The sequence below is a fragment of the Pelodiscus sinensis genome, chromosome 19 (assembly GCF_052426305.1).
Source record: "Pelodiscus sinensis isolate ZL-2025 chromosome 19, ASM5242630v1, whole genome shotgun sequence".
Classification (NCBI taxonomy): Eukaryota; Metazoa; Chordata; order Testudines; family Trionychidae; genus Pelodiscus; species Pelodiscus sinensis.
In genome coordinates, this window is record NC_143070.1 from 18,489,487 (window position 1) to 18,511,836 (window position 22,350).

At 54.8% G+C, this 22,350-nt stretch overlaps 1 protein-coding gene across 1 annotated transcript; it reads left to right on the forward strand.

Moving 5' to 3' along the window:
• Window positions 1-2,084: 2,084 nt before the first annotated feature.
• Window positions 2,085-21,897, forward strand: LOC112544614 (C-type lectin domain family 2 member B-like). Its single transcript, XM_075913769.2, has 6 exons — window positions 2,085-2,291; window positions 14,497-14,751; window positions 15,894-16,001; window positions 17,845-18,020; window positions 18,713-18,816; window positions 20,512-21,897. The coding sequence occupies exons 2-6, from the start codon at window positions 14,661-14,663 to the stop codon at window positions 20,678-20,680; spliced, it is 648 nt and encodes a 215-aa protein (XP_075769884.2). The 5' UTR covers window positions 2,085-2,291; window positions 14,497-14,660; the 3' UTR covers window positions 20,681-21,897.
• Window positions 21,898-22,350: the final 453 nt, after the last annotated feature.

Here is a 22,350-nt window from a genome sequence, read left to right on the forward strand (position 1 = left end):
AGTGCCAGGCTGAGCAAGTGCTGCATGGTCATCGACTGTGCATTTGGCCATTTAAAGGGGAGGTTCAGGAGTCTCCTCACCTGCCTGAACCTAGGTGAGCGCAACATCCCCTTTGTGGTGGTGGCCTGCTGTGTGCTCCACAACCTGTGTGAGAGCAAGGGGGAGACTTTTCTGCTGAGGTGGGAGGAGGGCTGAGGCTGGATGTCTGGCCAGGGAATTTGAGCAGCTGGACATCAGTGGGGGCAGTTGGGGGGTGAGGGGTTAGAGTGGATCTCAAATGCAGTGAGTTGATACTGTGATGGAGTCACAAAGACAGGCGACTTCAGCCACGTCTTTTCTACTGCTTGTGTTGACAAAAATTATGTTGCTTGGGGGTGTGGAAAAAACTCTCACCGAATGGATGTGAATTTCACCCGCACTAGTGGTCATGTGTACAGGGCTGTCAGCAGGAGAACTCCTCCCACCATCATACCTACTGTGGCGTGTGGAGCCGGGTCTGTGATGTTGGTGGGAGAGCTCTCTGCTGTCAGCACAGAGTGGCTACACAAGCGCTTTTACAGTGAGGCAGCAACATTGGTACAGCTGGGCCATTTGAGCTCACTAATACAGACAGAGCCTGAAAGGAGCTATGACAGAGCTTGGCACAAAACCAATAGGCAGGATTTCTTCATGCAGCGCACAGTCAACCTGTGGAACTCCTTGCCAGAGGATATTGTGAAAACCAGGACTTTAGCATGGTTCAAGAAATAACGATAAATTCATGGAGGATGGTTATTAGCCAGGAGGGGTAGGAATGGTGTCCTGAGCCTCTGTTTGTCAGGGGCTGGGAATGAGAGACAGAAGAGGGATCACATGATGATTCCCTGTTCTGTTCAGTCCCTCTAGGGCACCTGGCATTGGCCACTGTGGGCACACAGGACACTAGGCTAGATGGACCTTTAGCCTGACCCAGTTTGGCCGTTCTTATGCTTTTAATCGTGAGTGGTGTGGGAAAGATGAATAGCCACATGTTATTTGCCTTCCTCACAATACAACATCCAGAAGTCAACTGATTAAATAAATAGGCAGCGGGTTGTATACAAACCAATGGAGACATTTTTCACACATGAGCCTGTGGCACTGTCATTGCGGTGAAGGCCAAAAGTGTAGCTGGATGCAAAAAAAACACGGCTGAGTCCCTGGAGGGCAGGCCCATGGGTGGCAATGAGCCAAGGTGGGCAGGGCTGTGAGCTTTTCTCAGTGTCTGAAATCTGACAAAGTGGGTCTGCCCCACAAGAGCTCATCACCTAATAAACTATCTTGTTAGTCTTTAAAGTGCTACATAATTTTTCCTTTTGTTTTACCAAGATCAGACTAACAGGGCAACCTCTCTATTACTGTTAATCTTTTCCTGTTATTAATGGGTGCAGTGAAACGGAAGCAGTTCCAAGCAGTGATCAGTAGCCCAGTGTCTCCCTAATGGACTGAACTGTGGGTCACAGCCTCGGCGTCGGCTGTGCCTTTCCCCCCCTCGTGCCCTACAACTGAGGTCACACTCCCCACTCACCCTCCAGTCTCTCCTTGCCCACCAACTTCCAGGCCTCAGAGCAGCATCCTGCAGCCCAGCCGCCGAGGGGCTAAAACGACCCACCAAGGGCAGGAGAGAGACTCCACCAGCTGCCTTGTGAAGACTGTCACTGAGGGGGGGACCCCACACATTTTGGGGGGTGCTATTTTAAGGAACACTGTCATTGGGCAAGCTAATCACTTAGGGAAGTCCCGGCAGCTGCCCCTCTCCTTGCTAACCCGCGCTGGGCCTCCCTTCCAGGAGCTCGTGATCTGAGTGGGTAGAGCCGGGCAAAGCAGCTGGGTGCAGCGCGTGGGGGTGAAATGCAACAGACGCGGCCTCTCGGGGGCAGGTTAATTACGCCCAGGGCGGGGGAGGAAACCCCCTGCGCTGGGCCCAGGATGTCTGCACGCGTGGGAGGGGTGAGCTAAGGGCACTGTCCATATGGCGCGCTTTATGCTAATCTGGTCAGTGTCATCACAAATGTCCCGCCCTCTCGGGAAAGTTCATTCAATGGAACAGCCGATGCAGGCAGGAGCTTGACGCTTTGTCCAGTCGAACTGAACTATGCTACTGAAGGACACGCCCCCGGCTTTTTCGCGCGTTTTCTTGCCCTAGCTATGGAAGGAGAAGTGCCTGTGCGTGGAGCGCGCGGGCTTCCCCTTCAGCTGCTACGCCCAGAGCGGGGGATGGAGCCGGGACCTGATCTGCCCGGGCTGCTGCAGCCGCGGTGTCCCTGGAGGAGGTGAGCTGCGATCTTCCCGCGCCGCAGTGCCCTGGGCAACTGACCCCCCTTCCCCCAGCAATGGGGGCGCTGGGGCTGGGGCGGAGAGGGGGGTTATTCTAAAGATCCCAGTGTTACAGCTCATCCCTGTTGTTTTTTTTGACAGCCCCCAAGGGCAGGCTTGGGGGAGGGGCGGGGGGCGAGGAGCCGCTCACAGCGCCTGTGAACGAGCTTAACTCCAATTTGTCTACAGCAGCGGTTGGATCTTGGATCCAGTTTTTGCACCATTTTTAAACCGATTTTTTTGCATTTACCCAAATCTGAGGCATCAGGATAAAAGCCATTTGTTAGAACCCAGTGGGGTTAGGGTGAGAATGGGAGGGACGGGGGAGTGGGGGTGAATGGGCAGAGCTCAGTCGGGGGAGGGTGGGACTTTATCAAGGGCTGGCTTTTAAAAAAGGTGTTTAGGAGCTAGCCTGACCCTACTTGCCACCACAGCAGCTGGGGTGGGCGTTGAGTTCATGGTCAAGGCCCCTGCTGAGGATTTTGTGGCAACTGTCACATCACAAAATGCTTTGGCTTGGGCCAGGGCCTTTTACCAAGATGTCCCTTCAGCACAAGTGTCCTGATTTGCTTTAACAGGGCCCAATTCTGCCAAAACTTCCTTCCAGGAGAGGGCCCACAGAGCCTCAAATCAAATACAGGCAGTCCCCAAGTTATGCGAATCCGACTTACATTGGATCCGCAGTTACGAACGGGGATTTTCTCGCCCCGTCCTCCGGGGCGAGAAAAGCCGCTCTGCCTCTCCCTGGTCTGCTGGGGGGGGGGGGGGGAGCCAGATCAGTGCTGCAGTCCCACCCTAGTCCTCCGCGGCTTTGCTCAGCGTCTCCCGGGTCTGCAGACCAGGGAGACGCTGAGCAAAGCCGCAGAGGACCCGGGCGGGACCGTGGCACTTCCAGATCAGTGCCGTGGTCCCGCCTGGGTCCTCCGCCGCTTTGCTCAGTGTCTCCCTGGTGTGCTGGGGGGACGCAGCTAGTGCGCCCCCAGCAGACCAGGGAGATGTGGAGCAAAGCCCTGGGCCTGTGGTAGAGCAGGTGGGGCGCTTACGGTTGGTCCCGCAGCACCGCTCCTTGGTGCTACTGGACCAACCCAGCAGCACCCCAGCTGCTCTGCCCCAGGCGTCCCCAAGTCAGCTGCTGCTGAAACTGACCAGCGGCTGACTACAGGAAGCCCCTGCCCGGGGCTTCCTGGAATCAGCCACTGATCAGTTTCAGCAGCAGCTGACTTGGGGATGCCTGGGGTTCTTAAGTTGAATCTGTATGTAAGTCAGAACTGGCGTCCAGATTCAGCCGCTGTTGAAACTGATCAGTTTCAGCAACGGCTGAATCTGGACGCCAGTTCTGACTTACATACAGATTCAACTTAAGAACAAACCTACAGTCCCTATCTTGTACATAACCCGGGGACTGCCTGTATGCAAGAGTCTTTGCAGGAGCCTCCAGTGAGATTGGCTCTTTCACTTCATCTACTTAACTTTGAAATTAGTTCCTGTGCTTATAAAAAAGTCCTTATGCTGCTCTTGTGTAGGATCAGCACAGCGTAACTTGTTTAGATTGTCTTAGGCTGCTTTCTGTCCTGCCATCGCAAAGCTTCGTCCAAATTTCAGTCAACCTCCCTTGCATGACCCCCCTCCTAAAATAAGGGATAAGGGATCTTTCGGAAAAGGCTTTATTTTCCAAAAGATCCGCGTCTAGACTGGCGCTTTTTTCCGGCAAAGCTCCGTGCTGAAAAAAAGCGGCAGCAATTGCGATACATCTAATTTGCATCCCTTTTCCGAAAAAGGGATGCAATCTAGACGTAGCCCTAGACTGCAGAGTGGTTTTGGGATACCATATCCTGAAAAATCTCTGCTGTGTCCAGGGAACGTGACTGCTCTTCCACTTTCTTTTGCAGAAGAGCAGAGGCACTCTTTTGGAAGCCCTGTCTTCCTCGTTCCGTGAGGAAGAAGGGATCTTCAGAAAGAGGAGGTTTTTCCAAAATTTGGCCCAGTATAGACAGGCCAAATTTTGGAAAAGCCCCTTCTGACAACAGTATCAGGGAAAGGCATGCAAATTGCGGAGCACAATTTGCGTACGCTTTTCTGAAAAAAAAATGTAGTGTAGATATAGCCTCTAAACTAAACGAGCCCAGTTCCTTCAGTTTTCCTCCACAGCTCCATGTTTTCTAGACCTTGCATCATTTTGGTTGCTCTTCTCTGGGGGCTGGATGTGCTTTGGTTTACTCACCTGATTAGCCCCAATCACTTAAATCAGTGGGATAATTTATGGACTTCAAGTTAATGGTGTGTAAGAGTTTGCAGGAATGTGTGTTTTATTGGTGGAGTTAGTGACAGCGAGCCTGTCCCTTTGTGTACGATCTCACTGGCTTAGGGAAGTGACTATATCAAATATATTTCTTTGGGAAGGAAAAATTGCCCCTGAATGTGTGCTCGAAGCTAGACATTTTATTGCCAACATTTGTCAACATTTGCCACTTTCTGAGCAGAGGTTTAAGAAACACTCGTTTAGATGCCTCGGCTGGGTCGAGGTACTAAGAACGAATGTGACTTTTTGGCACTGATTATTGAGTTAGTTTCACAACATAATCTGTGGTTTTAAGCGTTTGATCTTTTTCATAATCTTACTCTTTAACTTACTCTATTGTAATTCTCCTGCAAATATGAAAGGGGGAAAAACTTCAAATGATGTCACAAGGTTTCCTTTCAACTCACTTTTGCCTGGGTTTGTCATTATTATTTGTTGCTATTTTAGAGTTTCAGTTTGTCTTTGTGCTTCAGCAGAAATATTAAGTGATTGTTTCTTGTCCTCTCATCAGAGGCCAAGAAGAGTAATTTTTCTCCCTCTTCCTTGTAACACCCGTTAGATACTTGAAAACTGCGAAGATGCCCCTCTCAGTCTTCTCTTTTCCAAATTCAGCAAGCTCAGTTCTTTCAGTCTTCCCTCCTAACTCATGTTTGTAGACCAATCATCTTCTCTGGGCCTTCTCCAATTTCTCCACAACTTTTTTGAAATGTGGTGCCCAGAACTGGACATAATACTACAATTGAGGCCTAATCGGCGCAGAGAAGAGCGGAAGAATGAATTCTCGGGTCTCGCTCACAACACTCATGTTCATGCAGCCCAGAATCATGTTTGCTTTTTTTGCAACAGCATCACACTGTTGACCCCTATTTAGCTTGTGGTCCACTACAACCCCTAGATCTCTTTTTGCAGGAGTCCTTCCTAGATAGTTGCTTCCCATTCTGTGTGTGTGAAATGGATTGTTCCTTCCTAAATGGAGCACTTTGTCCTTATGAAACTTCATCCTATTTACCTCTGACCATATCTCCAGTTTGTCCAGATCAGTTTGACTTATGATCCTCTCCTCCAAAGCACTTGCCACCCCTCCCAGCTTGGTATCACCTGCAAACTGGAGCCCTGAGCGCTGGTGGCTCCTTCCCTCATGTCACGTTGCTGAATTGGAGGGAAGCAGCCAGATCGCTGCTGCACCCCTAGGTGGGGGTGTTGGCCCCAGAAATTGGTGTGGGGGGAACCATGTGGGGTATTGAATGGGAGATTATTGTTTGTTGATCTTATGTACGCTATTTCTGTGAGTGTATACTGTCTGTGTGTGTGTAGGTAGGAATCTGTAATCTGTGTGGAAGCTGAATATTTCTGTGAATGTGGTTAAGCATGGCTATGGACAGGCTGAGTAGCAAAGCCCTGTGGAACAATGGCTCTCAATAGGCTATGGACACACCCAAAGAATGGGATTTGTCACCTGAGGGCAGCCAGCAGGAAACATAGAGATTGGCCTCTGACCAGGTGACTTGCTGCACACAAGAAGAGGCCAGGAAGGAGTATAAAGAGGCCATGCGGTCGATGCCATTTGGTTCTCAGCTCAGCACTTCATCCCAGAGGCAGCATTGCAGGGATTGAAGAGCCCGGAAGACCTGTGAACCCATCCTGATTGCAGGATGTGCAATAAGAACTTTTAAACCAGCAGCTGCAACATCTCTGCTAGAGCCTGCATCGAGAACTGGGAGATTCGGTGCATGTAACGTACTGTACTTTAATAACCTTACTCTCATGCTTTTCTTTCCTGTAATAATAAACCTTTAGATATAGATTCTAAAGGATTGGCCCAGCGTGATTTGTGGGTAAGGTCCAGAGGGTAAATTGACCAGGGATCTGTGGCTGGTTTCTTGGAACCGGACAGAACTTGTTCGGGGTAGGTGGGATTGGGTGCTAGGACCCCCCACCTGTGTATAGGCCCGGGGCCATCTGGGGCACGGATATTGCTGGGGTGTCGGAGGGGTTTTGCTCGGGAGGCTTCAGGCAGGCTGCTGAAGCGCTCTGTGAGACTGGTTTGTGGCCTGTTTGGAGAGGTCGCCAGTCAGGGGGACTGTAAAGAGCCCCGGATTTGAGCAATTCGCCCTGAGCGGACGCCCTAAGCTGTGCCCAGACACGGCCCGGTCCGTCACAGTGGCGTAGTCGGCAGGATCCACAGATCTTGGTCAATTGAGCTTTGGGATCAGGACCCCACGCTGTCTAAATTTGATTTTTGGTGTTGAGAGTTTGGTTGATTAAAGAGCCGCTGCGATGATCCCGGAACTATATGAGAGTCTGAGCAAAAGTGCTCTGAAGGATTTGTGCTTGGGGAGAGGCATTGCCTTTAGGAAAAGGGCCTCTAAACTAGATCTGGTAGTGTTGTTACTAACCAGAGATGTGGATGAAAGGGATCAGAAGCAAGCCAAGGAGGCTGCTGAAAGAAGGCGGAAGGCAGATGAAGAAATTGCTAAGAGACAGAAGGAGATGGATCGGGAACTTGAGGAGAAAAAGGCAGAATATGCTGAGAGACAGAGGAGGGAAGAGGCAGAGCATGCAAAGAAGATGGCCCTAGCCAAGGAGGAAAATGCTAGACTTGACCTCCAGCTTAAGAGACTAAAAGAACAAGAGAGACTGTATCCTCCTGAAGGTTCAATGTATAACTCTGTGGGTATGTGGTGCGCTTATGATATGGCAGACGTATTTTACCCAGCTGATGTGATGACCCAACCCCAAAGCATGTGTGAATGCAAACCTTCTGTGTTACCTGTAGCTAACAGGGAGGTTTGGGAAGGGGGTGCATGTGGGTATGGAAAGTTTCCTGGAGCTGGTCAGTCTCCCTGTAACCAAGGGGAAAGTGTCTCTATATGTGAGCCTGTGGGTGAGGGCCAGTCTGATGCCTCAGAGGTGAGGCTGGAATCAGAACCAGGGCAAGAAGAGCCCAGAAATCAGGGAAATGTTTCTCTGGGGCAACCTGGAGTGGCTGGCCAGAGTGAAGTTTTAGTTGAGGAGCTGGTGGCTGGTGAGGTTTGTGGAATTGAACCTGCACAAGCTGAAAGTGATTTGTGTGAAGAAGCACAGTGTGTGCAAGCTGGCAATTTGGCTGGTGGAAGTAGCAGTGGGGCAGTAAAGGAAGCTGTCCCAGTGGCTAGCTGTATGACTGAGATTAGCCAGGGGTGTTGGGACAAGGGAGAAGCTGTCTCTGGTTGTCTGGCTGTGTGTGGGGAAGAGTTTCTTCCTTTGTCTGAGGAAGATGCCCCACAGCCTGTGTTGGCTGAGAGCAGTGTTGTTGTCCCAGAGTTAGGTCTGGATATGGCTAAGGCCCAGGAAGGGGGTGGCCCAAGGTTTGTGTCTGCTGGGGAGAGGGATGAGGTGACTCAGGTAGAGTCAGTCAGTGTTTTACCAGAACCCCAGAGACCGGACAGTGGTGACCCTGATATTGTGCCTGATGCTGCTGTGTTGCTGGCAGAGGGGGGAGACCCCTTAGCCCGGGCACAAGGAGAGAATGAGGGTGTGTTAACTCTGGTGCCTAATGATGGCGTGGACGTTTACAGCCATCTAGAGAGTTGCACAGGGAGTGAAGGTGCTTCCGACCCTGTCTCTTGTGGGTCTGTCTGTGTGCCTGAGAGGGGATTGTCTGTGAATCCACCAGAGGGGCCAGAGAGAACTCAGGGAGTAAGGGAAGTGCAGGAGGAATTGGTTGGGGCTCAGCAGGGCAATGCTACTGCAGAGCCAGGGAAGGGTGAACTGCTGTTTAAGGGAGCTCATAGGGAGGAGAGTCCTGGCAGTGCTTGTAGCAAGCAGTTTGCAGTAACTGAGAGAGGTGACGATGCCTGGCTTGGAGAAGGCATTCAGGAGAAAGCTCTGCCTGTAAAAGGCAGCAGCTTGTTGTGTGAGGCACTTGTTGCAGTGCCTGGCAGACAGAACTTGTCTGTTGGCAGTGACTCCACTGACTTGGGTTTAGGGAAACCCAGGGTGGATGGTGGTGGAGAGGTCTCGGAGGGACTGAGGGTTGTTCCAGAGGAGGCAGGAACATCCAGAGAATTGGAGCAGGCGGTTAACCCAATGACTGTGTGTGACCAGCTTGCTGGGAAGTCAGTGTGTGTGGGACAGGATTGTTCCCAGGTGAAGGAGGAGAGTGGGAACTTAGTGTCTCAGATTCAGGAGAAGGGCTGGGTAGCTAAGTATGCAGAGCAGAACAGCTGTGTGGTCACTCTCCCTAGGATGCAGGAGATGGCAGTTACGCTCCCATCTCTGGATACGGTGGACACTCATAGTCTATCAGGGAAGCTGATATCTGGTTCTATGGGAAAACAGAGGTTAGAGAGGGACAGAGGAGAGACTTGGGAGTCTACAGCTCACTGCTGTTACCCCACTGAGTGGGGGAAGGGGGAGAATTCCAGGGCCATTGTGAGCCAGGGAGTCACGCCCAGCCAGCCCTTTGTCTTGGTCAGGCCAGAGGTTTCAGGCCTGGAGCCCAGAGGACAAGGGGGAGGGGCAGGACTTGCTTTGGTCAAGAAGATTTGCAGTTTAAACCTGAGGGGCCAAAACTGCAATGGTGTGGGGCCAGAGAAGGGGCCTGACGAAGAATTTCAGTATACACCTGAGATAGGATTGTTCTTGTTACTGATGTTAATTCTTGTAACCAATGTATTATTGTTGCAGAGAATTGTAACGGTATACAGTGTGCATGAGCTTATGAAAATACCATGTAATCTGTCTGGAGATGTACCAAACGACAGACGGTATGTAAGGGGACATTGTGATGTTGCTATTTCGTGGTTAACACTTGTAACTGGTCTTGGAACTTCTTACAGGACAAAAAGGGTTCCAGCCAGAAGGTCCTATGTAAGAAGGGAAACTGAGGCACGCCACCATTTTGATGGGGGAGGCCTGTGATGCCCTCAGTGATGTTACTGGCATCACTTCTTGCATCAATTTTGCGTTGGGGGTGTCACGTTGCTGAATTGGAGGGAAGCAGCCAGATCGCTGCTGCACCCCTAGGTGGGGGTGTTGGCCCCAGAAATTGGTGTGGGGGGAGCCATGTGGGGTATTGAATGGGAGATTATTGTTTGTTGATCTTATGTACGCTATTTATGTGAGTGTATAATGTCTGTGTGTGTGTAGGTAGGAATCTGTAATCTGTGTGGAAGCTGAATATTTCTGTGAATGTGGTTAAGCATGGCTATGGACAGGCTGAGTAGCAAAGCCCTGTGGAACAATGGCTCTCAATAGGCTATGGACACACCCAAAGAATGGGATTTGTCACCTGAGGGCAGCCAGCAGGAAACATAGAGATTGGCCTCTGACCAGGTGACTTGCTGCACACAGGAAGAGGCCAGGAAGGAGTATAAAGAGGCCATGCGGTCGATGCCATTTGGTTCTCAGCTCAGCACTTCATCCCAGAGGCAGCATTGCAGGGATTGAAGAGCCCGGAAGACCTGTGAACCCATCCTGATTGCAGGATGTGCAATAAGAACTTTTAAACCAGCAGCTGCAACATCTCTGCTAGAGCCTGCATCGAGAACTGGGAGATTCGGTGCATGTAACGTACTGTACTTTAATAACCTTACTCTCATGCTTTTCTTTCCTGTAATAATAAACCTTTAGATATAGATTCTAAAGGATTGGCCCAGCGTGATTTGTGGGTAAGGTCCAGAGGGTAAATTGACCAGGGATCTGTGGCTGGTTTCTTGGAACCGGACAGAACTTGTTCGGGGTAGGTGGGATTGGGTGCTAGGACCCCCCACCTGTGTATAGGCCCGGGGCCATCTGGGGCACGGATATTGCTGGGGTGTCGGAGGGGTTTTGCTCGGGAGGCTTCAGGCAGGCTGCTGAAGCGCTCTGTGAGACTGGTTTGTGGCCTGTTTGGAGAGGTCGCCAGTCAGGGGGACTGTAAAGAGCCCCGGATTTGAGCAATTCGCCCTGAGCGGACGCCCTAAGCTGTGCCCAGACACGGCCCGGTCCGTAACACCTCATGCCAGGTCCAGGAGCCCATGTTTGTGGCTGCCTGGGCTGGCCATGGGGGGAGCAGCCTCCCCTATCCCCTGCTCTTCAGCTGCCTGTGATAGTGTGTGGGGGGGGGGGGGGAGGAAGAGGCAGCGCCACAGAGATGGTCCTTGAGTAACCAGCTTTAGCTGGGCTCTCCGGCTCTGCCCCCTGCTGCCTCTCATCCTCGCTTAGGCTTATTGGGTAGTGGGGTAGCCCAGGACTTGTTTACATCCCTGGTGTGGGGCAGGGCTGGGCAGGGGCCTTTCGGGAGGGTCGGGGTGCAGGATGCCAGGCCGGTCCGTTTGCTGCTCTGTGGGGCGATCACTGCAATGTGCCGCCTCCCCCCTGCGCGACAAGCCCCACTGACAGGTGCCAGGGCACAAGCAGCAGCTGGGCAGGGAGAACTTCTCAGCCCCCGGGAAATCAGGCTCCAGGGCGGTCCCAGCCTCCCCACTTTGTTATTAATGGCTTAAAATACCCCCCCCTCCGGGCTGAGTCCGTGCGCGCTGCGAGGGGCTGGTGAGCCCGGGGGGGCCGTAGACCGGACGGGCGAAGGGAGACACTGGGGGGGGGGGGGGAGGAGAAGGGGACCTGCCCGCCCCGGGCTGCAGGGCGCTATCGGGGGCAAGCTGGAAACTAGGGGTGGGAGCTGGGAGGGGGGCAGCGGACTCATCCCATGGCGGGGGGGGGGGAATCTCGCGAACCCCCGGATAATTGGGGGGGGGTTCGGGGCCCCCGGTCCCAGCTGTCCCCCCCCCCCGGGTCTGTGCGAGAGGCGATCGCAAAGCGGGCGCGGGCTGCGCCCGGGACTGGAACAGGCGCGTCGCTGTTGCGCTCCGGCTGCGCTTTTCCACGTGGGTCCCCGCTCGCTGCATCGCCCCGCAAGCCCTGTGCGGGCGGGGCAGAGCTTCAGTCTAGCGCGGACACGCTCTGCCCCGAGAAGCGACGGGCGGGTGCGCAGATCTCAGCTCCCGGCCCGCCCCTCTGGCTGCAGCCCCCCCCCCAAAAAGCTCCGATCAGCCCCAGAGCCAGGCACCTAAACCGTAATCCCCTGTGGCGGGGCAGGGGGTAGAACTGGAGCCGGTAAAACTTGGGTAACCTTGTACTCTAGTGAGCGCGCAGAGGGTCTGAGTTGTCGCTCGGTGTCCTTAATTTTAATCATCCCTAAAGGAGTGGGGGCAGGGAGGTTAAAAGACAGTTTTTCAAGTTCTGTAGTTCCCCTCCCCCCTTCACCTTCCGATTTCTCAGGCTTTAGGTTGGAACCAGGTCACGTTTTCAGACTTTTTCTGTGTCCACAAAGGCTGGAGACTAAGGATGTTAAAATGTGAGTGTTCAGGTGAACACCTAACAACTGAAGTTGTTAGTAGTTAACAGGAGGGAGAGGGTGCGGAGTTGCCTTCCCTTCCCTCCCCTAGCCAAAGGCAGCTCATCAGTTAACCATTTACACTTTTCATCCTTACTGGAAATATCACTTAATTTTTTTTTTTTAGTGAAAGGTGAGATTCTCTTCCAGTTGTTTGCCCTAAGGAGCCGGGCAAGGGCAGTATTTTCTTACTCCCCAGGCGAAGGGATGAGGGGCTTATTTAGATTTGGGGAGTAAATAAACAATTTGACTTGTCCAATAGTCGTTGTTGGTTTTCCGCTTCATGACTAAAAGGATGATCCCCTGAAGTCCAGGCAATGTTCCCTATAGTCTGGGTGCTTGTGGGACTGCATAGAAGAGATTCCAGTGCTGCCTAGCTGATTAGCAGAGGGCCCATGGTTAGGTTCTGTGTTTCTACTTGTGGTGCACATATGCACACACCTCAGTGCACAGAACAAAATTTATTCTACACATTAATGACAAAAATTCGCACATTGATGGAAAAAATGAGAGGGAACCTTGGGGGAGTGTGATTGAGTGGTGAGAGCACATTTTAAACCTAATTGTGGGAGAAAGCTGTATAGCAGTTAAAACCCAGGATGCCTGGGTTCTGTTCCTAGCTCTGCTACTGTGCACATAGCAGAGTGTGAATTGCTGCTGGAGCCGTTATTCAGTCCTCTCTGCACAGGCTGTAGCAAGCTCACCCAAAGCCCCTTGAGGAGAATAAGTTCTGTGCAAGTGCAAAGACTTGATCATTCGTTAATGTTTGCACAGGCCTTTGAATTCCATCATGTTTTACCTTGCAACTCCTCCTCCTCTTTGTCTCCTACCACAGATTGGGGGCAGCCTAGCCATCCCAGTCAGTGATGTTTATACACTTCCTTGGCTGCTTGTACATGGTGGTGTGATGGGTCTGTCAACTAAGGATGTTAAATATCGGTTAATTGATTGGTCATGTAACTGCATGAATTCTTATTCTTTAGTCTCCAGGGATAGGGGGGCAGCCAGTGCGCTCCAGCCCCACTCCCAAGGAGCCCGCTGCCACTCTGTGCTGCTCTCTCTGTATCAGAGGCAGTAGCGAGGGGAGCCAGTTTGAAAAACTGCTCCCTTTGCGGACCCGGCTGCCTGTCGCCCCATGGTGCTGCTTCTGATTCAGAGGCAGCAGTGTGGGGTGGCAGCTGTCCTTGTCTGGGTAAGGTCTGAACTCCTGGGCACATCGTGAGTCAGATCTGAGCCATGCTGCCAGCCTGCCTGGCCCCTAGTACACTTTAAATGTAGAGCTGCAGCACAGGTAGGTCACTGATCTGTCACAAGCCGGGACTTAGCCGGACTGCTGGCCAGCCTGCTACAAAATGTACTGGCGGAATGGAGTGGAAGGGGCTTTTGCTGATTGGTTAATGGACTACACTGTTACCTCCCTACTGTCAACCCCTGAGTGCACTTAGAAACAAGGCAAAGTGTAACAGGACAGGTTGACTGAAATGGATCAGTGACAACGCGGCTTTGGACTTGGTGATTTAATTGCCTTGATGTTACTCAGTCCCCCGTTTGCCCCTCTCTGCTGCTTGAGTAGCTGCTGCTCCCCCACCCCATCTCCCTTCCTCTCCTGGTGGGTTTGGAGCTTGCTCTCGAGTGCAGGAGTGCGTGTGGGGAGCTGGGGGGCGGGTTCTCTCCTGTCCAACCACAGGTGGGGGCTTGTTACCAGTGGGTGGATTCTAGTGGTGTTGGGGGGGGCGGTTATGGAGCAGAGCAGGTCTCTGAAGCCCTGTGGGGGGAGAGAGAGAGGGGGTTCCTGGGGGGGGGGGTCAAGCACCATGGCACTGCCATTGGCTGGGGTTGGATGCTGGGCAGGGACAGAGAAACCACAAATTCCCCCTCCCCCACCCTGCAACTCCTGAGCAGTGCCCCTGTGAGCTGAGCGCTGGGTGTCACTGGTGATGTGAATGGCAACTGGTTACCCACAAGCCTCATCCTTAATAAGTGATGGTAACCAGGTCCTGGTTAATGGGCACCCAGGAGCAGTCCCCTGCCCGCAGCCTGGAATATGCAGAGGGCTACTCCAGCCCTGCCGGGCCCCACCATGGGGCTGCCAGCCCCTGTCCCACCTGGGACTGGAAATGGCTTTCCCACAACGGGGGCAGGAAGCAGCTAGACTGGAGCAGTCCCTGCCTGTGATGGGGGGGGGGCATGTTCCCAGTTCAGTGACCCTCAAGCTAACAGCCCTGCCTGCCCCCTTTTCATCAGTTAACTGGTTAAACTTAACATTTGACTGGTTAACAAATTGCACAGAATTCTACATCCCTAGTGGCCACCCAGGAGAGATTCCAATGCTGCCCAGTTGATTGGCAGAGCGCCCACAGCCGGCAGCATCTGTTCCTGCTGGTGGTGCACATCTAAACATGGTGCCACATGTTGTGGTGCGCAGAACAAAATTGATTCTGCACATGGATGGAAAAAGAATTAGAAGGAACATTGCCCCTGACCTGTCCCCCTTGTTCTGTCTCAGCTTCCAGCTCAGCCGGGGAGCCTGGAGCAGGGAGGGAGCCGGGGCCTGGACCCACCCGGCTGCACTTTGCTGCTGCTGCTGCATCAGGTCCATCACCCAGAGAGGAGCCAAGCCCAGCCCAGCACCTGCAGCAGCATCCCCAGCCTGAGCACAGCTGAGAGACCATGGAGCCAGCAGATGGAGATGCTGAGAGCCAGGTGCGGCTGCAAAAGCCACATGTTGCCAATGGACACCTGGAGATGGGAGAGGAGCCAGGTAAGGGGGCATTGCTGCCTGGGATGGGCTGGAGAGATACCCTGGGGCTGCAAAGGGCTGGGTGTGGGGCCAAGGCCACCTGGTCTTCAGCCCCTGGCCCTGCCTCTTCCCCTTTTTCCCCTCAGGGCAGGTAGCTGGAGCCCCACAGGGAGCCCAGGAACTTGCAGGGAGCCATGGGAGTTGGGGGAGAGCAGCCCCTGGAATGATCCCTGTCCCCCCTCCCCCAGCTTCCTGGCAGAAGGTCTGTGGCTGCCCATCCCTGTGACTCTTGCCATGGCCTGGCTCTGAGGCCCTGCTCCCCAGCCAGAGCCACTTTGTGGTAACAGCCCCAAGGGCAGCTGTGGGGACCCCTGGATCCGGCTTCTGTACTGAGGGGGCAGGGACATGGGCCTGGGGCTGCTGCCAACGCCCCCGCCCCAGGTAAGTGGAGAGGCCCAGGGTGACAAGGAAGCTGCTGGAGGAAGGGAGGTGGGGTGTGTCTGCCACTGGCCTAATGGCTATGGCTCAGCCTCCAAAGTGTGAGATTGTGGGTTCAAATGCCCCTCCCCCCCCGACTTGGCTTCCTGGCTGGTGATGGGGCTCTGGTGGAAAGGGTGGGGCTACCGAGGGGGCTGGGCCCTGCCTCCCTACATCTGGGATGGTTCCATTGTCCTGACACAGATGGCCCTCTCCCCCCCAACCCACCACCCATGTGTGGGCAGCAGGGGCTGGATTCCCTGGGGCTTTCAGGGCCACGCTCACTGGCTCCCAGGGGCTGGCTGGCACACCCAGCACTGGGCATGTGGCTGGGCAGGGGCCATTTGGGCTGGTAGGTCAGACCCCTTGTGACAGACCTGGCCCCTCTTGGCCTGGCTCCTTCTCCCCCTTTGGCTGCGTGGTGCCCGGGTGAGACCCCGGGTGTGAGGATGGGCGCTGGGCAGGGGGGCTCCTGCCACTGGAACATGTGGGCCCTTATCTCTGTGCCCTGAGCTCACTGGCCTGGTGCTGGGCTGGGCTGAGCAGGAGGGGCTGTTCTGCCGCCTGAGCCCTGGGCACCTCTCTGGCGGGAGGGACAGAACGGGGCGTGTTCTAGGGCAGCCCCAGCCTGGTGCTGTGAGTGAGACGCGGCCTCGCAGCCTGGCCTGACGGGTCCCTCTGTTCAGGGCATCATGGTAACTCCAGGACACGTATCTACCAGCCAGCTACAGTCGCCCTCGGAGTCGCCATAGTCACATCCTTAGGTCTCCTCATCGCTGTTATTGCTCTGGCAGGTGAGTTCTCAGCACCCCTGCCCCCCCGCCCCTCTCTGCATGTCTCAGCCCCCAGTCACAGTCAGCTGCCCCAGTCACAGTGTCTCCTCCTGGCCTGTCTGGCTCCTGCCCCTGGGACAGAGGCTTCCTGGGGGATGCTCCTCCCAGAGCTGCCTCCTGCCCCCTCCAGGTCCTGCCCTGGGCACTCACTGTGGGGGGAGGGGCTGACTGACACTAGCCTCCCCCCCCTCAGCCCATCTCTGAGCACATGCCTGACACCAGGCCCAGATGCAGTCACTGGGGAGGGATGATTGATGGGGCGGGTGCTGGGCAGTGATGGGCTGGGCCCTCTGCCTGCAGCCTGTTGCCCTGAGGTACCAGCCTGGCCTGCCTGCATCATGCCCAGGGCTGGGCTGGCAGGTGCTGCCCGGGACTGAAGGGAGCCTGGGAATGTTGATTCTTTGATCAAATGGAATTGGTGCAAATTGGTAACATCAGGACACTACAGGGGTGTGGAAAGGGGCCTGCCCTAGGGCTGGTCCCTGCAGTATGTGACCAGAATGGCACTTGCTGCTCCAGCACCTCCATGTGAGGGGTTTGCACGGACGGAGCTTTCTCTCATTTTTTCCATATGTGCACAGAATAAATGCTCTGTGCACTGAGGCAGGTGCAGATGTGCACCACCTGCAGCAACACACACTGCCTGCTGTGGGTGCTCCGCTCATCAGCAGGGGGACACCCGAATCTCCCCTGGGTGGCTGCCCAAGTGCTCCGCTCACACTTACAGGGAGCACTGCTCAGTATTATCACACCAGTTCAGCGGGCCTGTTGCAGGCAGCGTTGGCTCACGCAGCATAAGGTGAGAGCTGGGAGCTTGGGGCTCCACCCTGGAGAGTGCAGGGAGCCCAGAACACGGGTGGGGATAGCACCAGTCAGAGGCTCCCGGAACTGAACAGCTCCCTGCAGCGCCCTGGCCCTCCCAGGCAGTACGGGAAGGGGCCCACAGTCCTGGCAGCCTTTCTCCTGGGGGCCATATACACCCATGTGCACCTCCAGCCTGTACAGGGTGTGAAACCTGAAATTGTGCCCCTGAAGCAGCTCCTTGAGATCAGTGACACAAAGCACACGCTGAGCGGCACCAGGAAGTATCGTACGCATGGCCTGCCCCACTCCAGCTGTGCGCCAGCACTAGTGCGAACAGCACCCTGCACGGTGACCTCTCCGGAGGATACAGGCCTTGGATCCCCCTGCCCCAGCTGCTAATGGCCCCCAAACCTGACTGTGTCCCAGCCACAGGGGAAGGCTTCAAACCAGCTACAGAGTCGCTGGGGCAAGTGGACAAAAATGGCTGGAAGGGTTTGCAGCAGACTCCTCCCCCTGCCAGATTCCCCTGGGGCTGAGTGTGAGCAGGAGTGATTATGGGGAGGGGGCAGGAGGGGAAATCCCAGACTCACACGGTGTTTGGAACAGGGATGTCAGAACATTTATTTGAGTAATCTGGTAGTGGCAACAAATGATCAGTTAGACAATTGCTAAAATACTGCCCAGGGCACGGCCAGCATCCAGCGCAATCCAAGGCAGCAGTGTGGGGTGCCAGAGCCGGGCTGTGAGGGGAGCCTGGGCCCACCACCCACAGAGGCTGCTCCAGCATCCTGACTGCACCCCCCACCCTCCCTGTGCTGCTGTCTCTGGGAGCAGGGGGTGGGAGGGCAGGCAGCTCTGGAGCCAGCTTTTAAGCCAACTCCTCTTGGCATCACCCTGCACCTGCCAGGGTCAGAGGCGTCTCAGCAGCCTGGGGTGCCGGGATCATTTCTGCCACCCACGGGCAGGTCCCCTCACCCCACCTGTTCCGGTCTCATTTCAGTGTCGTTATCTGGCCGCTCTCCAGCTAAGCGGGACCCCTGCTGCCCGGACGGCTGGGTGGGGTACCAGGGGAAATGCCACTATTTCTCCGAGGGGGAAGGGAACTGGACCGACAGCTGGAGCCGCTGCTCTGCCCTGGGGGCCTCCCTGGCTGGGATTGACACCCTGCAGGAAATGGTGAGAGACTCGTTGCTCTGGCCTGGCCTGGGCTCTGCCCTGCGGGCAGGGAGCAGCTCGGAGCCCAGAACCAATGGACTTTCCAATCCTGAATGCCCAGCCAGGCTGGGCCCAGGGCCCCTTTGGTGTCCATGACCCAGGGGGATCAGCCAGGAGACGCCCCTCTGGGGCTAGACTGGCTCAGGTGTGTGCTGGGCTGCCTAGGGCTGGAGGGGGCTGAGACCCCATCTTGTCTAGAAGAGCCAGTGCTCCTGGGTAGGGAAAATAGCAGCCAGCTGAGGGTGGGGGAGGGGTCCTCTTAGGCCTGGTCCCTTCTAGCATCCCCTGTTCAGTTCATCTGGGCTCTTTCCTTCCCTTCCCTTCCCTTCCCTTCCCTTACCCAGGGAGGGCTGGACAGAGCCCAGCTGCCATGTCAGGTGAGAGTTTCACACAGAGCCTGGACCGGCCTGGAGGGTGGGGTAGGGGAAGTTTGGACCCAGCAGCTCCCAAGAGTAACCCCAGCCCTGGGGAGGTTGGGGTGGGTGGAGCTGGGTTTGGGCGGGGGAGGGTTAATACTGAATTACCCAGAGCTGGGCAAGGGGAAGGGGAAAATCCCCAGACACCCCCTGGGAACACTCAGACCCCTCTGTGCACCCAAAGTCGGGGAGCAGCAGGGTCGTGCCCCGACACCCCCTCCCCCTCCGCTGTTCTAGGCTTTCCTGCTGCGCCACAAAGGCAAACCCCACCACTGGATCAGCCTCCGGAGGGATCCAGGACAGCGCTGGAAATGGGCCAATGGCACCGAATTCAACCACCTGTGAGTCTGTCCCCTCCCCTTCCCCATGCATGCCCTGGGCTTTGGGTCCCCGGCGTGTGAGGTACCAAGTTCAGGCCAAGTCCCCAGCCAGTGCTGTGGGAGCATCCAGAGAGCGCTAGGGGACGGGGGGGGGGGGGGGGGGGGGTGCTTGTGTATTAGCAATAGGTACAAGCTGCTGTCTGCCTGGGACTTGGGTACGTGGTGACTGACAGCCCTTGGATGCCCCCATCCTCCCCCACTGTCCCATCCCTACTGAGCTGTCTGGGTGGAAGCTGCCAGCCCCAGGGTGCTTCTCTGAAAAGCTGGGCTTGGAATCACCGGCAAGTCCGCTGCTAGTTAACCAGTGACACGTTTAACCAGCTAGTGGCTGAAATGGGATTTCACGTCTCTCGTAACTCTCTGTGGGGCTCTGAGTCTGTTGCTCGGGCTGCAGCCGTGTGCTGACTGGCCTGCCTGCGGCCCGTGTGGTGCAGGACCTACGGGGTGAGTTAGCACACCGGAGTTACCTGCGATTGCCCAGCCTGGCTCCATGGAGAGGGCCGGCGCTTGAGAACAGCTCGGGAGTGGCGCAGGCTGGCTGGGTTCGCCGCGTAGAGCCCTGCTGCTGAGTTCTGGTGGGGGATGTTGCATCCCTGCCACATTCCTAGGTTGAACTTGAGCAGCACTGGGTCCCACCTGAACAAGAGAGCTAGCCTACGTTCTGCCTCACGGCTTAGTGCTGCGTAGAACAGGAGGGGGACACGCTCCACCACTCAAGGCCACTGTGGGGCTCAGTCTGGCAGGTGTGCACAGAGCAGCCTTCGCTGGCTCCTGGGCAAAGTGGGGGGGCGTTTCTGGGCTCCCAGAAGGGGCGGTACCCAGAGCAGCCAGCCCTTGGCGTGGCCTGGAGTGCAGCCCTGCCACCCTTGACCAATAACTCTTGGACCAGGCAAATGTCCGACCCCAGCCCAGAGAGTTATCAGCACTGTGATGCTGGCCTACGTCTGCTGAGGAGGAGCTGCCCCAAGCATCCCGGGGGGTGTTCACCCTGGTTTGTGCTGCGTGGGGACCTGCCCCAGCAGAAGGCTCTGGGGTATCCTTGCCGTCCAGTCAGAACTCGGCTGGGGTGATGCTGCCGAGTCCCCATGCGCAGGTATCTACTTAAGTGGGATGGGGCAGGGTTCTCCCCTCTCTGCTACCGAGCCCAGCCGCCCTGGAGCCAGAGGCTGGTGGTTTGGGGCAGAGGAGTCGTCCCCAGCCTGGCCAGACACATAGCTGTTGGGTACATGCCCCCTAGCCAGGATAGGACCTGGGCAGGGAATGGCCACGTGAGGGTTTCCTAGATCCCGTCCTGCTTCCAGGTCTGTGGTGCTGGGATCATACAACAGCTGCTGTGTCTGTGAGGCTGGCGTTGCCCTCAGCCCTGAAATCTGCACCCAGGGCAGCTTTGGGGAAGGGGGTTGGGCTGCTGAGTGTCCATCCCACCTCCAGCTGGATGGGGAGCAGCAACTGGGGTTGAAATTTCCCCTCCGCCAGTGTACACGGCCAGTTCATCTTAGAACCTCTTGGCCCTGCTGCCCCACTGCCTCCATCCGCTGAGGGGGTTCTCAGGTGCGGGGGCAGGAAGGGGACTCTGTCGGGGCTGTTACAGATGGGGTTGTAGGCGGAAATGCCCAGCTCCTGCCTGACACCAGCTCCCTGGCTCCTGTGCTGCAGGTTCGAGATCCAAGGAGGAGGCGACTGCGCGTATCTGAATGACGAGAACGGGGCCAGCAGCTCGCGGTGCAGCGGGGAGAAGCGCTGGGTCTGCAGCAAACCTGACGCATTTACAAAGGCAAAGGAAGGGGCCGTAAAAGGGAGCTTGGAACAGGATCGTCCAAATTAGCTTTGAGAGAGCCCCCTGTCAGGTTACCGGAGTTTAAGGGAAGCTTGGAAGAAGCCAGGAGGGGATATAAATATGCCATGTGGCCGACTCCAACTTGGTCTTCAGATCTACTCTTGACCCCAGATGGGGCCTCGCAGGGAATCATGAGCTGGAAAGAACTGTGGACCCATCCTGATGTAGTATGTTCACCAAAGACTTGTAAGCCAGCAGTTATAACATCTCTGCTGTGAGCCTGCATCGAGAACTGGGAGATTTGATGCAAGTAATGTATGATACTTTAACAACCTCACTCTCCCTGCTTTTCTTTCTGGTAGTAATAAACCTTTAGATTTCAGATTCTAAAGGATTGGCTCAGTTTGATTTGTGGGTAAGATCCAGAGTGTAAATTGACCTGGCATCTGTGGCTGGTTTCTTGGAACATGTTGGGGGTAGGTGAGATTGGGCTTTAAGACCCTTCACCTGTGGGCAGGCCTGGGGCCATCTGGGGCACGGATATTGCTGGGGTGTCAGAGGGGTTTTGCTCATGAGGCTTCTGGCTGGCCAGGCAGGCAGCTGAAGCACTCCGTGGGACTGGTGTGTGGCCTATTTGGGAAGGTCTCCAGTCTAGGGGCTGTAAGGAGCCCCGAATTTGAGCAATTCGCCCTGAGCGGATGCCCTCAGCTGTGCCCAGACCTGGCCCAGTCCATCGCACCCCCATTCTGCCTTTTTCTGACTCCTGTCCTGGCAAGAGTTCTCTTTATCATGAGAAAAGCTGGATGCACATTTCACACCCCGTTCCCACCACATATTTTGGCTGCCAGTGAAACTGCTCCTGTCCTCTGGCTCCATTCATCGGTAGAAGAGGGTTGTGCCTGTGAAAGTTCATGATACCATCTGTAGATATGTTTTTGTTAGTCCATGTCTGCTCAAGGAAACTACTTAGAGATTACTAAATTCGACTTATAAACTCCCACTTTTTTAAAAGTGCAAACTAGTGCAGCGGTTCTCAAAGTTTTTGGCCCATAGACCACCTGGCTCAATGTAACCTTTCCGCAGGCCACCATTTACTAACAGACAGTCACCACTAATGACATAATTACACCCGAGCCATTTTGCTAATGCTGGTTTAATTTAAATTATTAAACTGATTAAATGCTTAAACTAATATGAGAAATTTATATTTGTTTGATTAACTAAAATAAAATATGAATTTATGTCCAACACAAAAAGTTTCAATAGTTTTGTTTTTTATTTTATTTATGGCAGATGTGGGGAATCTTTTCTATCTTTGTGCAGAATAAATTTTGTTGTGTGCACCAAGGCATGCACAGATTTGCACCACTGGTAGAAACACACACTGCTGGTTATGGGCATTGTGGGTGCTCTGCTAATTAGATGGGCAACATCTTACTTCTTCCTGGATGGCTGCCCAAGCATTCAGTTTATGAGGAACACTGCTGGGCCATCGGGGGATGGTGACTGCTCCTTTCTGACTCAGTTGGAGTCTTGTGTCCAGTTCTGGGCACCACATTTCAAGAAACATGTGGAGAAATTGGAGAGGGTCCAGAAAAGAGCAACAAGAATGATTAAAGGTCTCGAGAACATGAGCTATGAGGAAAGACTGAAAGAATTGGGCTTGTTTAGTTTGGAAAGGAGAAGACTGAGAGGGGGACATGATAGAGGTTTTCAGG